Source organism: Electrona antarctica (genome assembly GCF_951216825.1).
Source record: "Electrona antarctica genome assembly, chromosome: 8".
Lineage (NCBI taxonomy): Eukaryota > Metazoa > Chordata > Actinopteri > Myctophiformes > Myctophidae > Electrona > Electrona antarctica.
Genome location: NC_136789.1, coordinates 34,421,562 through 34,435,727, shown reverse-complemented (window position 1 = coordinate 34,435,727; position 14,166 = coordinate 34,421,562). Strand labels below are relative to the sequence as shown.

Here is a 14,166-nt window from a genome sequence, read left to right as displayed (position 1 = left end):
CCTCTTGTAAACAAGTGTAATGCTTAATTGGGTCGTCCACTCACAGTTAACAGTCTTTGTATTGAGTTTGTGCTTGAAATGTACTGTAATTCTGCAAACTGTTAATACATAGTTCAATCAATCAATCGATCATAGATATGGGCTTTCCCCTCCCATCCCAGCCAGGATATAAGTTACTGTAATGCAGGCCAGGCCTATTATAAACTGTTTCTGGCCTTTTTTAATGTCAGTCAATCAAGGAACCCCCAAATTAAGGTCTATTTTTATGAAATGAAATTAAAATATATTGGGCCAGGTCCGCCAGGATGGATGGATGGATGGAAGGGACCCTCCACCTCCCAACCTCCACGCCACAAGATTTGCGTTTCAAAAATATAAAGCTATGTCCAAAGTTTTCCTGAAAGATTCTTTTAAAATACGGTAGCCAATTTATATAGAGTTAAAACTAAAAGTGGTTAAAGTGATTTTGACGTTATTATCAAAGACCCCTGGGGGGTCTCGGGGCCCCACTTTGAACACAGAATGTGTGGATCATGGGAGTTGTACTGAAGACATAGGCTAGGCTACTTTATTGCAGTGTATTCCTTTAGTAAAAATAGCAATATGTCCACAATGTAGACCTAAATACTCAGGATAAAACAGAATACAGGATACAAATCCTGTATTCTGATGTTACTTGCATTAAAAAAGTACAAAAGTATTGCTATAATCATCAAAATACCAGCCGTTCTTCAATGGACAGGTGGCGCCATCTTGAGGTTTCCAGCTATTACTTTCAATAGTGTGACATGTTGACATGTTCTCTACCTCAAATGAGTCATGCTGCACTTTCATTGTTCAAACCAAGTTCCATTTGTTCACCCTCAGAGTCTAGATCAAGGGTAGCACACCTATAGTCAGAGAGCGGTGGTCATATGAAGAGTGATTCACCCTCAGAGTCAAGATCAAGGGTAGCGCACCTATAGTCAGAGCGCGGTGGTCATATGAAGAGTGATTCACCCTCAGAGTCAAGATCAAGGGTAGCACACCTATAGTCAGAGCGCGGTGGTCATATGAAGAGTGACTCACCCTCAGAGTCAAGATCAAGGGTAGCACACCTATAGTCAGAGCGCGGTGGTCATATGAAGAGTGATTCACCCTCAGAGTTACACATGATTACATTAAATCATTTGCCGTGTATGATTCAGTGACCCCCCCAAAAAAACCCTCATAGACAAAAGAATCACACCCGTGTGAAGTGAGTGGTGCAACTCCGTGTGGGGGTCCCCGGAAGTTCCAGACCCACAGGACAACGGCCAGGGTGCCGGCCCGTTCCCGGCGAGCCACCCCATGTCCGAAACGGTAGCGAAATGACCGAGTTACCATGTGGGGGTCTCCGGGGAGCCCCCAGGAACGCGCCCAGGGGGCCGGGCCGATTCCGGCGAGCCACCCCACGTCCTAAACAGTAGAGAAATGACAGTTACCGTGTGGGGGTCCCTCTACTGTACTGTACTGGGCTGGCACACCCGAAATCATCATATATACAGTTAATAATGTGCATGTGTGTTTGTGTGTGTGCACAGGTGGTGAGAAACAACCATGCTATTTTCGTGCTCAGACCCACCCAGGCAGCCGGCCAGGCACCCAGCCAGCCACACACAGCTCCGTAAGGGATAATTGCTTCACTGAAAAAAAGACAGTAGGCCATAAACAATACTCTGATGTACCCTTTACTGAAAACACCCCACATATACATCACACCGTACAAAATAAATACAAATAAGGTGACCATGAAGATACGTAATCCGTCTATAATCCATTTACTTGTTTATTTAATCCACCAACATTGTTTAATTTCAACAATCACCCCTATTTGGCATTGCAGTTAACCACTTGAACCCCAGTACCAACATTTGTGGGAAAATAGAAGTTCTACAAGCTTCACGCCACGTGTGACATAGCTCTGCTATTCATGATAGTTAGTATAGGTTGTAGTCATAGTAGAGGCTTATTGTCGGTATCAGCCAGAGTGCTGAGTCTATTTCACAATGTGTTAAGACCTCTGGGCAGATGGATAGCTGAGGTGAAGCACACAAGTTCCGCAATACCACCTCCCAGGTGCTCACTGCTCGACTCGCTGTACCCAAGACGTGCTACTTGTGTGCAGAGTCGCAGTCCCCTTTCATGACGACGCCAGGCCCAGGAAATAATTCCCAATGCATTTTTCCCATAGACATTTCAAAAGGTATTTATTTAAAGACCTTATAAAGCGTCGTACAAAGCCAACTCGAGTCGTGACAAATCATGACAACAAACACAATATTTTGGACCAAACAAATAATTACAAAGAAGAAAAACAACAAAAGTAGTTGCCGTTTTCTTTCATTCTAATTATTTGATCGGCCCAAAACATTGTGTTTATTGTCATGATTTGTCACGACTCCAGTTGGCTTTGTCCGCGGCGTAAACGTCTTTAAATAAATACTTTTTGAAAAGGTCTATGAGGAAAATTAACGGGGAATTATTTTCCGGGTCTCTCGAGGAGGGCGGGACTGCGACGCTCTATATAGCCGGTGCCCGGGAGCGAACCCTGTGATGACCTGATCATGATGGCTGAGGGGCGAGGCGGAGTGCTCTATATAGGCGGAGCCCGGGACCGAACCCCGTGATGACCTGATCATGATGGCTGAGAGGCGAGGCGGAGTGCTCTATATAGGCGGAGCCCGGGACCGAACCCCGTGATGACCTGATCATGATGGCTGAGAGGCGAGGCGGAGTGCTCTATATAGGCGGAGCCCGGGACCGAACCCCGTGATGACCTGATCATGATGGCTGAGAGGCGAGGCGGAGTGCTCTATATAGGCGGAGCCCGGGACCGAACCCTGTGATGACCTGATCATGATGGCTGAGAGGCGAGGCGGAGTGCTCTAACGACCTTCATGGCATGTCAAAGGGAAAGATTAGAACCCTGGAATAAATTAAATATAATACATACAGCCCCATGAACAAGCAGAAACTAGTTTGTGTTTAAAGGATAACGCATTTTAAAATGCACTGCGCATCGTGGACTGACAGGACCAGATCCCTGGGCTACTGAGTACAGTATACTGGGTTCAAGTGGTTACAACTTCAGGCAGTTAGTTCCCTCCCCGTGTAGGAAGCTAAATTGTACAAAACATATGATATGACTTATTTCTATGAACGTTTATTAGTCTTCTCATGGATGTAAAGGTATGTTCTTCTACTGGGTTTTAACTGTTCACTGACCAATCTATGAGGCTAGAAGAAATTAATAGTATTACATAGACAGTGTACCAGCTAGCGCGGATGCATTGAGATGGAGAAATCCAGCGTGCCAGCGTGAAACAAGACTCGGGATAAGGGTTACCGTAAAGATTTTAAATTGCTTAAAAAAAATTAAGAGATTGAAGGGAAAAGAAAAAAAATCACACCAGTGTGAAGTGAGGGGCGCTCGTCATCGTACAAATTTACGTCACATTTGGCGGACATTTGACCTAATTTCTCCTTTCATTGTCAATGGCAAATATTGAGACGTGTGGGGACAAAATTGATATCATATTTGGCAGACATTTGACCTAATTTCTCCTTTCATTGTAAAAAAAACAAACAACTAAAGTGTACACAAGTTTAATATATTAACTTTGTTTCTCTCTTTTCTTTCTTTCTTATTGTTCAATAACCCATCTGACTATTTCTGGTCTTTATCATAATATATACACAGCTATGTTAGTCTTGACATTCTATACAGTCTGGAATGAGATGATATAATGCAGAAATTAACCCCCCTCACTCTTGTGCATCCTTCCAACATAAATCTTAACCCATTTTGACCTGGGAACGATTCTACAAATGTCTTCTAAATCATGACAGTTTTCTGAAAAACCCATGTTTCTATGTCAGTGGACCCCCAAGAGTATATGTAATTGGCCGCCGACCCCCATCTGAAAATATGCTGTTCCAGGGACCTCACAAAAGCAAAGATTTGAGTTAAAAACTTTGGCTCTGGAAGAATATATATATATATATATATATTCAATGATTTGTGTCACAATATATTCAATGATTTGTGTCACATTTTCACTACTTTAAAAAAATAGCAGACCTACAAGCTCGTAGCGCGCCACTCGGTGGCGCGCTACGAGCTTGTAGATCTGCTATTTTTCAATAGCTAAAGTATAACATAATGCTTAAAACACCAAAAGGGGTTCCCACCCAAAATGGGTTAAGGGAGGGACAACAATGCGTGACCCAGCGATAACATAGTAACACAGTGGACTCCTCCTGTATCATAACGGTCTGTACAGTAAAGCTCCTCCTGTATCATAACGGTCTGTACAGTAAAGCTCCTCCTGTATCATAACGGTCTGTACAGTAAAGCTCCTCCTGTATCATAACGGTCTGTACAGTAAACCACACAACTGCTCACTGACAAGGTGACTCGTACAGTATGTCTGAGGTCAGGGAACCATGACTGGTTCCAGCCTGGAGCGGCGGTACTTTGGCACGCCCAACACGGCCCACGACTTCCAAGAACAACCACCACCCCCCGAGAGGCCGGCCCGAAGAAACTGGAGGAGACTTCCGCCGAGCTGGAGAGGAACGTCAACGAGAGAGGGCTATGAACATGCCGTGCTGGAGAGGAACGTCAACGAGAGAGGGCTATGAACATGCCGAGCTGGAGAGGAACGTCAACGAGAGAGGGCTATGAACATGCCAAGCTGGAGAGGAACGTCAACGAGAGAGGGCTATGAACATGCCGAGCGAGACAGAGGAGAGGTACAAACAATGACCGGATGAGGAACGATAGTGGAGAATGACAAGTCAAAGATCCTTCAGACCATTTTGGCCGGACGTAAAAAAAAAAGTTCGCTCTGAACGAATATATATTCAAAGATTTGTGCCGCATTTTCACAATTTTTCAAAAATAGCAGACATACAAGCTCGTAGTGCGCCACTCGGTGGCGCGCTACGAGCTTGTAGATCTGCTATTTTTCAATAGCTAAAGTATAACATAATGCTTAGTTAAAACACCAAAAGGGGTTCCCGCCCAGAATGGGTTAAGTTCAGACCATTGTGGAGTTGGATCAGAAGAAGAATCTGGCTTTTCCCCGTGCGCGGTGAGAGGAAGAGGAAAGTCGTTCATCCATAAATACACCAGAGGAGGGGGGGGGGGGGGGGGGGGGGGGGGGCAGCAACAACTCGTCTTTGAATGAAAGGGGTCCCGTGTGGAGATGATGGGCCTTCTGTAATCCAAGGCAGTGTCCTCAACAGTTCAGCTCAGCTCAGTCCATCCCCAGCCGTTATTATGGTCCTCCGAGCCATTTCCAAGTCCAGTCACCCCATGAATCCCATAGGCCAGGCGGTGTGGTTTCACTTCAGCAGGACTAGGTAGAATCCCATGGCCACGCAGGACAGCGCCACAGCGAAGTGGAGCCGTGTCCCGATCACTGCAGCTGAGAGCAAGAGAAAAGAATGTTACAGGGACTCATTCAACTGCACAGGATAATGCATTTGGCTTACTCTATAGACTAGAGGTCTTTCGGGTAAGCCCGAGATCCAAAAATACCCGATGGGTCCGAACCGACCCGGAGCCGGTTCCGTTTACAAGAACACTACCGGGTATTTTCATAGCGGCTCCCGGACTCCCATATGTCTCGGTGCTCGGGTAATCACCAATACCCGTAACCCGAGTGGACCCGGCGATTGGCTCTCCCAGCTGTCAATCACCGACTTTTCTTTCTCTTCAGGCCAGTGGGAGACTGCGTGCCTTGCGTCACGTCACGTGACTACGTTTAGGTAAGAAAGAAGTCTTTTTTAATAATAATATACAACTCTTAATAATAACGTCGGCATTCGGTCATTTCGGGTGTTGTATGGGTACGGTCCTCGTATTTATTATAATAGCCGGGTCCGTTCGGCTCCGGTTCCGACGCCTCTCGGTGTTTGTCAGTTCGGAGCTATAATTCTAATAATAGCAGCGGGTCCATTCGCTGCCGGGTCCATTTTTTGTGGCATCCATACATGCAAGTCAAAATAGCATGGCCCCATTCTCATGCTTACCTTTGTAGAAGACGCCCCACACCCCTTTCTGCTTACCTTTGTAGAAGACGCCCCACACCCCTTTCTGCTTACCTTTGTAGAAGACGCCCCACACCCCTTTCTGCTTACCTTTGTAGAAGACGCCCCATACCCCTTTCTGCTTACCTTTGTAGAAGACGCCCCAGACCCCTTTCTGCTTACCTTTGTAGAAGACGCCCCACACCCCTTTCTGCTTACCTTTGTAGAAGACGCCCCACACCCCTTTCTGCTTACCTTTGTAGAAGACGCCCCACACGCCTTTCTGCTTACCTTTGTAGAAGACGCCCCACACCCCTTTCTGCTTACCTTTGTAGAAGACGCCCCACACCCCTTTCTGCTTACCTTTGTAGAAGACGCCCCACACCCCTTTCTTCTCCGAAAGCAGCCAACTGTTCAGCCGTGGGACCTTTTTGAGGTATGCACACGTGCAGATGAAAAGCAGCCCGAACACCAGGATGCCATCGAAAGAGTACACTAGGAAAGAAAGGTGTTGGGATAATGCAGTACCCTAGTTAGTGGCAAGTACAAATAAATACATAATAATAATAAGTGCTACAGCGTTTAAAAACATGGCATAAAGAATTATGAAGGAAAGACGGGAGGCCTTTTTAAGGCATTGTTCGACATGCCAAAAATATAGTTCAATAACAATTCACACACAGTACTAGGCTATAGTTCAAATGCACAAGCCATAAACATAGAAGCAAACATGTTTGCAAATATGCATAGTGCATGCTGTTATAATATTAAAGTGAATAATTACTGAAACACTCCACCCCTTTCATAAATAATCACAGACTGATTATTTACATGAGGTCTATCTGTATGTGTTTGTTCTGCTCGACTCAGGCACTGCATAAATAAAAGGCGTTTCGAGATTCTAACAAATTCACAATACAGTAGCTATGCCAACACACAAGATGAAGATGTTCGCTTAAACTTGAGCCCACAGTAACTTGCTTATCTATTCAAAATTACAGTCAAAACTACCCCCCCCCCCCCCCTTATTGTTTATCCTTTTATTTATTTGGGGAGACGCTAGTTTTGACTGTAATATTTTTGGCTTTTTTGATTGATTGATTGAAATATTTATTAACAGTTTGCAGAATTACAGTACATTTCAAGCACAACTCAATACAAAGACTGTTAACTGTGAGTTAGCAAACATGTACATCTTGTGTTGGCATAGCTACTGTATTGTGAACAGGGGGGGGGGGGGGGGGGGGGGGGGGGGGCTAAAACAAGACAGCATTTCTCCTACATGCATTTAACGGTGGGGCTCCACCACAGGGCCAGCTTCTGGTTTCAGTTTTCTGTTTGGAACATAGCGGTCATTTTTTCTGCAGCTGTTCGCACTGTATATGTTTATGTTCCCTTTTTACCTCCTTTATGATGAATTCCTGTTCTGTTCTTTGTCTATATAGAAGTGTCTATTTGTATGTCTCTAATTGTTTTGATGAATTGAACATGGTGGACCCTCTTCTAATTCTAAACAAGTGTAATGCTTAATTGGTTCGTCCACTCAGTTAACAGTATTTGTATTGAGTTTGTGCTTGAAATGTACTGTAATTCTGTAAAACTGTTAATACATATTTCAATCAATCAATCAATGGTTTTCATGAGTGAAATAACACTCTTGCTAAAAGTATAAATACCAGGTCACACACTGACACAACAGTACATTCACATCAAATGACATCTGTAGTGGCCACGTTGGAAATGAAAACAGGCTCGTTTCAATTAAAAACCCCTGGTTGCTGCTAACGTGTTAAAACACGTTTTTATAAGTAGTGTACACTAGTTTACATCAACATTCAACACTGTGTGGGCCTTTCTTTCAACGAGCCACGTCTACAGCTAGCCTACAGAGCTAATGCTAGTGAAGTCTCTCTGGTCCCTTATAAACGTCTCGTTTTAGTCACAGAATGGAAAACCTACCATTTGTCATGTTGGCAACTTGAAGAGTCTTCTCGTCGTTATGAGAAAGAATGCTTGTCTAGGTGTTCAATCAGAGAGTCATTGTGTTGGTGTTGTTGTTGTTGTTGTTGTTGTTGTTAAATGAGTGGAACTGAAGTGAAGAAGACATCCATTTCACTCACTGAGCAAAACAGAGCAGGATGACACTTCCGGGTCCGGGATCTTCTTCTTCTTCTTCTTCTTTCTGTTGGAGTTTCGGTAAACATTACATGTGCATTTCATTACCGCCACCTACTGTTCACTTGATTAATCATTCTTTCTTGTTCTGGATGTTAATCTAACTCCATAATATAAAAACTTAAAAAGTGCTGCTGGAAAAGGAAGATCAAGATCAACATCAACACCCCTTTTTCCCCTCACTGTATGTTTCTTTTCCCTTTTTACCTCCCTTATGAATTCCTGTTCTGTTCTTTGTCTATATAGAAGTGTCTATTTGTACGTCTCTAAATGTTTTGATGAATTGAACAAGGTGGACCCTCTTGTAAACAAGTGTAATGCTTAATTGGGTCGTCCACTCACAGTTAACAGCCTTTGTATTGAGTTTGTGCTTGAAATGTACTGTAACATAAAGCTTGTCAACGTACGGAAGCACACAGTGCTGTAAAATATCATAATAGATGCCTGGTTGTGTTGTGACACCGACAGTGAAAACTTTTAACAATGGTTTCAACACAGCCATCGAGTACATTGTGCTTCAGTATGTTGACAGGCTACATGGAGATGCTAATTTTCCTTTCCAGCTCGATTTTGCACCTGCCCACAGAGCCAAAACTACTAGTAATTAGTGTACTGACCATGGTATTACTGTGCTTACTTAACTGACCAGCCAACTGGCCTGACCTGAACCCCACAGAGAATCTAGGTTGTATTGTCAAGAGGAAGATGTGAGACATGAGACTCAACAATACAAATGCATTTATGGCTGTTATCAAAGCAAACCTGTGACAAAGGCTGATCACCTCCAAACGTTTCGGCAGTTAATCCTTCATCATTCCATGACGAAGGTTTAACCGCCGAAACGTTGGGATTAATTTGTCTTACCTGCTACGTCCTAATAAAATATTGGCACTCTGGCTATTGGCGTGTGCGGCCAAGATTTCCAAAAATAAATCTAAAAAATAGAAAATAAATTATCCCAACCCTAATCACAAGGCTGTCATCTTGCTACAATAATGTAATGCTGTCAAAAACAATACAGACTGTATTATTGTGAGACAGTTATATTTGATAGTCATATTATTAGTGAATTGCAACCTTTATAAAGCATTTCATCAAATTGCGATGTAGACAATGAAGCTTCAAGACAATCAGAATACGTTACCAAAAAAAAACATTTAATAAAACATTCAAGCGGCACACCATTTGGAAACAAACATCGTTTTTTTAAGTTAGTGTGTTAGAACTATTAATAAAAATGCTGATTAACAACAACATGGTGACATTCATGGAAAACAAGAATGGGATCTGAAAATTAGAGATTATGTAATGGATATTGTAATTGTGCTGTAAATATTATTAGAATGTATAATTTTTTGTATTTGATTGGGTGTTTGTTTTTAAACTATAGCGTCCCTGTATTTCTTAGAAAAGTCTCCTGTGGACAAGTGGTGAAAATTAGCACATGTGCTAACACACTGTAAATGATGCATCTACTATTTGTACAACTGTGCAATGAGATTGTTATGTCCATATCAAATACATAAACATAAACATAAATTATTTGACAAATATTTCAACATTATTGTTTCTCATCCAAGTTGTCGTAAAACATCAGAGCGTTTTGGAATATGCCGTTATTGACACTTAAAATTTAGGTTTGTGGCTAGCCTGGGTTTCATCCCGATTCTCTGTGTTCCGCGGATCTGAAATGTCGGGTTTTTTGGGGCCGATCCCGATCACAGGTTGTTTTTCTCATGATCGGCCGATACCGATATGGCCGATACCATCTTGTGCTTAACCCGTTCTGGGCGGGAAACCCTTTTGGTGTTTGAAGCATCGTGTTATACTTTAGCTAATGAAAAATAGCAGATCTACAAGCTCATAGCGCGGCACTCGGTGCCGCGCTATGAACTTGTAGGTCTGCTATTTTTGAAAAATCAGGACTGACCCCCAAGGACTGATCCAAACTGACCCCAGTTGAAGCTGTACCGTGTTGTTGACATTGCCCATCTTATGTCATGAACATGACAAGAACTCTTAACCCATTTTGAACTGAGATCAGATTCTAAAAATGTCTTCTACATCCTGACAGTTTTCTGAAAAAGCTATGTTTCTGTCAGTCGTTCTTCGATTTTTCAAAAATAGCAGATCTACAAGCTCACTATGAGCTTGTAGATCTGCTATTTTTCAATAGCTAAAGCATAACATAATGCTAACGCCAAAAGGTGTTCCCGCCCAGGATGGGAGCGTCTGGCAGTTAGTTCCCTACTTTCCTTGGTAATTGATTGATTGATTGAATTAGACAGAAATGTAAACAGCACGAGGTACAGCCAGACATTTGGGCTAAAAGGATACCACAAAAAAAAATCCTGGGGACTTGTTACTGTATTGTATTCTGTAAAATGGGCAAATAAAAGGGCTACAACATGCAGTAACACATTCAAAACCTTTCCCAAGAGATACATACATTCAGAGAAACTCCAAATGCTAAAACCGCCCGAGTTCCAAAGGGATTACTTTACATCTTTTTTGTGTGTCTAGCCAGTCCATAAGCTTAAAAATGATTTCTCAACACATTATAAATTACGATTGAACTCCCAGGCGGCTACAACTGTAGGTCCACACAGTACTTCTGTTCAACATCAGTAGTACCTCGTTGTGCTGTGCTCGCCGCAGGTCCAGAATAAATACATTAATAAATAAAATACCAAAAATTAACAAAAATAAAGACATAACACACACAATAAAAGGGGGTCACATCATGGCCTGATGAAACGCTTTGCCTCCCAGTGTGCTGCAGAGCGTAAAACCTCCTTGAAATGGCATAATTAGACACCCTTTATGACCGGGTCTGAAAATGTTTAGATGGTGTTAATGCTTTTTAAACAACAATACAATACAAGAGGCGAGCATCAGGCCACCAACATGGTATAATCATCTTGACGACACGGAGAACAACACCGACCGACATCACCCACCACGGGTGGTCCCCAAAACATCACCCACCACGGGTGGTCCCCAAAACATCACCGACCATCGAAAAGGGCTGCGAAAGCGACGGGACGAGAGGTGACCGTGTTTGAAGCCAAATTCCAACACTCAAAATCTCGGCCACTTGCTCACTCTCACTCGCTCACTCCAGCATGGTGGTATGAAATATGGCTGAAATATGTGACAATCGTGTAGACAATCACATAACGTCAGTGTCTGAATGTAAATCGTTGCAGTTTGTTCATTAGCAGAGTTCAACCTAGCTGGTATTTACACAGACATATAAACGTAGACGCCCTTTCCGGCTCTGAGGCGCGTGTCACAATGGAACCAAATGGACCCGTTAGGGTTAATTTAACTCTCCGAGTTAAATTAACAGTGGTTTTACAATATAAATTGGGGTACCAGAGATAGAAATTCCATTAAATAGCATAATGCGTGTGAAACTGGGGGGGGGGGGGGGGGGGGGGGTCCATGAAATAAATATGTTTCGGAATCACTGCTAGAGCCGTGAAAAAACCTCCCTTATCAGGGTCACTGCCTGGCATACGTTTTCAAATGGGGGGGGGGGGGTCCGTGGTCCATAAATAAATGTTGATTTGGGGGTCCTCCTTGACACGAAAAGGTTTGGGAACCACTGCTTTTAGGGTATGCCCTCCTTCCTCTGACAGCACTGGGACGGCGGGACGCTCCAGTCGTACACGTAGCTCAGCCTCAGCCTCACCTCCTCCTTGCAGAGGCGTCCGTCGCGCTGAAGCGTCTGGTGCTTCTCCAGCATGTCCTCCAGGCTCTGCTTGTGCGTCACCAGGTACTTGTTGCTGCAGCCGCGCGACTTGTACTCCGTGTCGAAGCGCGGGTCGTGCGTACGCCGCACGTCCACCGGCGCCAGCCAGGCGCCCAGCGACACGTCCTCGCTCTGCCACGCCTTGAGGTAGCCGGCGTTGAGGCGCACGTAGCGCACCAGGTCCGCCGAGAGCACGTAGCCGCCGCCCAGCGCGTACGGCAGGTAGTAGTCGCACAGCTCCCAGGCGCTCTCGCGCCACTTCCCGCCGGCCTTCACGCGCCCGCGGCCCGAGAAGAAGCCCCAGTACAGGCGGCTGGGCTCCTTGGCCCTCAGCTCCTCCTTGAGGACGTCCAGGCGGGCGAAGGTGTCGTCGTCCGCCTTCAGGACGAACTTGAAGTCCACCTTCGCGTCCAGCCACGAGTACATGTGTATCAGCTTGAGCGTCAGGTTCTCGTACGAGTCCCGCAGCTCGGGCAGCAGGAGCAGGTCCTTGTGGCGGCCCTGCTCCGTGTTGAGGTTCTGCATGTCCTCGGCGGGGAGGCCCTCGGTTCCCACCACGAACATGGCCAGGACGTCGGGGTCCCTCTTGGCGAGCCAGGTGCTACGGATGATACTCCTGCGCTCCGTGTACTTGGGCCCGGTCGTGACGAGGACGACCAGGAAGGCCGCCAGGTCCTTCGGCCCGGGAGGAGGAGGTGGTGGGTCGTCGGAGCGATCCGGGTGATGAGGCTGTTGGGGGACGTGGGCGCGCGGGGCTCGGCCCGGAGGGTCCAACTGGCCCTGCTTCAGAGTCTCCGAGGTGCATTTGGCCAGGAAGAGGAGGACGGTGGCGAAGGCACACACGCCGCCTATGGCCAGGGCCGTCTTGTGGCGACACACTAGACGTAGCAGGTTCATGGTGCCGAACCTAGAAGAAAAACAAGTTACAATCAATATAACCGGCCACACGTGTCTTAACCGGCCACGCATGTGTCTTAACCGGCCACACATGTGTCTTAACCGGCCACACATGTGTCTTAACCGGCCACACATGTCGGAGCCACGTGAGTAAATTAGTATTAGCAGTATACAAAATGACTGGTATCAGAATATAGCCTACTTAAAGGACCACTTCACCACTTTTCAATTTCAACCTATCTTGATCATAAAATAATTGGTCCTCACATGATGAAATACAACCATTATTTTCTACTCGGTCTGTGTCTCATAGGAGGTCTGTGGGCAGTTCAGAAACCAGTGACATCATCATTAGGAAGAATTGTTTAAACAAGATTTATTTTAATAATTGTAATAATGTATTATGGTGAGAACGAAGATACTTTAATATTTGTATTCAAGTAAAAAAAAAATCCTCAAATTTGTATTTAAGTACAGTATTTGAGTAAATGTGAGTACTCAGTTACTTTCCACGACCACCACTGCATACACAAAGCATCCAATGCAGAATCACAAAGGGAAAGGCATCGTTGAAGGAACGTTACATGTTGACAGACCAGAGTAAATGATGCTGCATCACTACTGGATGTTAATTAAATAACAGCCAACAATAGTAGATTAGCTCTGGCTTCATATATTTACATACATGATGCATCATCAACTGGGTTTTAAATTGACGTTTGGAAGAGGAACGTACGCTACAGTTTAAAAAAGCCACCCCAGTGTGCAGACAGTCTAGAGCAGACAGACAAGACATTGATGTGAATATTATGGTGAAACAGACCACAGCCGTAGCCGGTTGGTAGTAAGAAAGACTGTTTTCTTACTTTGAAACGTTGCTACACTGAAGGCCAGACATGTATGTTGCATCATCCACATCCTCCTGGTCGAATAGTGGCAAATATAGAAGCCTTTTATGTTGTGAAGTGTAGCAGCAGCAGAGGTTTCATCATTTCATCGGCCGTTCATTTCATTTGTTATAATTCAGAATCGGCAGTGTTGCCATATGTTGTGGGAGAAATAAGCAACCCAGGTCTATGAAAACAAGCCCCAAGAGAAGCAACTGCACTAAGGCTTTGTGTTTAAAATGTTTTAAAACAAGAATAATAATGAAAATAAAATAAATATTGGAGGGAAAAAGGTAACATTTTAACAACGCAAATCTGGTATGGGGTACCTGGCACAAGATATGTTCGGATGTGTAGGGCCCTTGGACAAATAGCCTACATTTATGTGAGTGT

The 14,166-nt window shown here is 44.5% G+C and overlaps 2 protein-coding genes across 8 annotated transcripts in view; both read right to left on the bottom strand.

Annotated features, from left to right (window-relative positions):
- The window catches only part of tmem167b (transmembrane protein 167B), a 65,394-nt gene extending 57,194 nt beyond the window's left edge, over nt 1–8,200 (bottom strand). Inside the window, exons 1-4 of one of the 4 annotated variants that reach the window (XR_013790717.1) lie at nt 8,017–8,200; nt 6,421–6,552; nt 2,872–5,453; nt 1,689–2,579 (exon numbers count right to left, since the gene is read on the bottom strand). Coding sequence is in view for 1 of the 4 variants with exons in the window: in XM_079508808.1 (XP_079364934.1) it covers nt 5,371–5,453; nt 6,421–6,552; nt 8,017–8,026 (225 nt within the window). In the remaining 3 variants the exon portion in view is untranslated. Of the gene's footprint in view, nt 1–1,688; nt 5,454–6,420; nt 6,553–8,016 lie in introns of those variants that run through there. The other 3 variants (XR_013790718.1, XR_013790716.1, XM_079508808.1) reach the window with 3 other exon arrangements.
- Nucleotides 8,201–9,376: 1,176 nt separating this feature from the next.
- Nucleotides 9,377–13,957, bottom strand: b3galt6 (UDP-Gal:betaGal beta 1,3-galactosyltransferase polypeptide 6). Of its 4 annotated transcripts, none has more exons than XR_013790622.1 (3): nt 13,753–13,957; nt 10,163–12,896; nt 9,377–10,085 (listed from the first exon to the last, which is right to left on the bottom strand). XR_013790622.1 is itself a non-coding variant. In XM_079507908.1 (2 exons), exons 1-2 carry the CDS (start codon nt 13,782–13,784, stop codon nt 11,849–11,851), a joined length of 1,080 nt encoding a protein of 359 aa, XP_079364034.1. In that variant the 5' UTR covers nt 13,785–13,957; the 3' UTR covers nt 9,377–11,848. The 4 variants fall into 4 exon arrangements, 1 of the variants encoding a protein (XP_079364034.1); XR_013790623.1 differs by having other exon boundaries at nt 9,377–10,371; nt 10,421–12,896; XR_013790624.1 differs by having other exon boundaries at nt 9,377–10,092; nt 10,421–12,896.
- Nucleotides 13,958–14,166: the final 209 nt, after the last annotated feature.

What these genes read in the sequence shown, in the direction of transcription:
- b3galt6 (XM_079507908.1), bottom strand. Translation starts at nt 13,784, where the DNA reads ATGTCTGGCCTTCAGTGTAGCAACGTTTCAAA. An exon ending in CAGTGTAGCAACGTTTCAAA is followed by an intron (nt 12,897 to 13,752) that starts GTAAGAAAACAG and finishes TTTTTCTTCTAG; the next exon opens with GTTCGGCACCATGAACCTGC.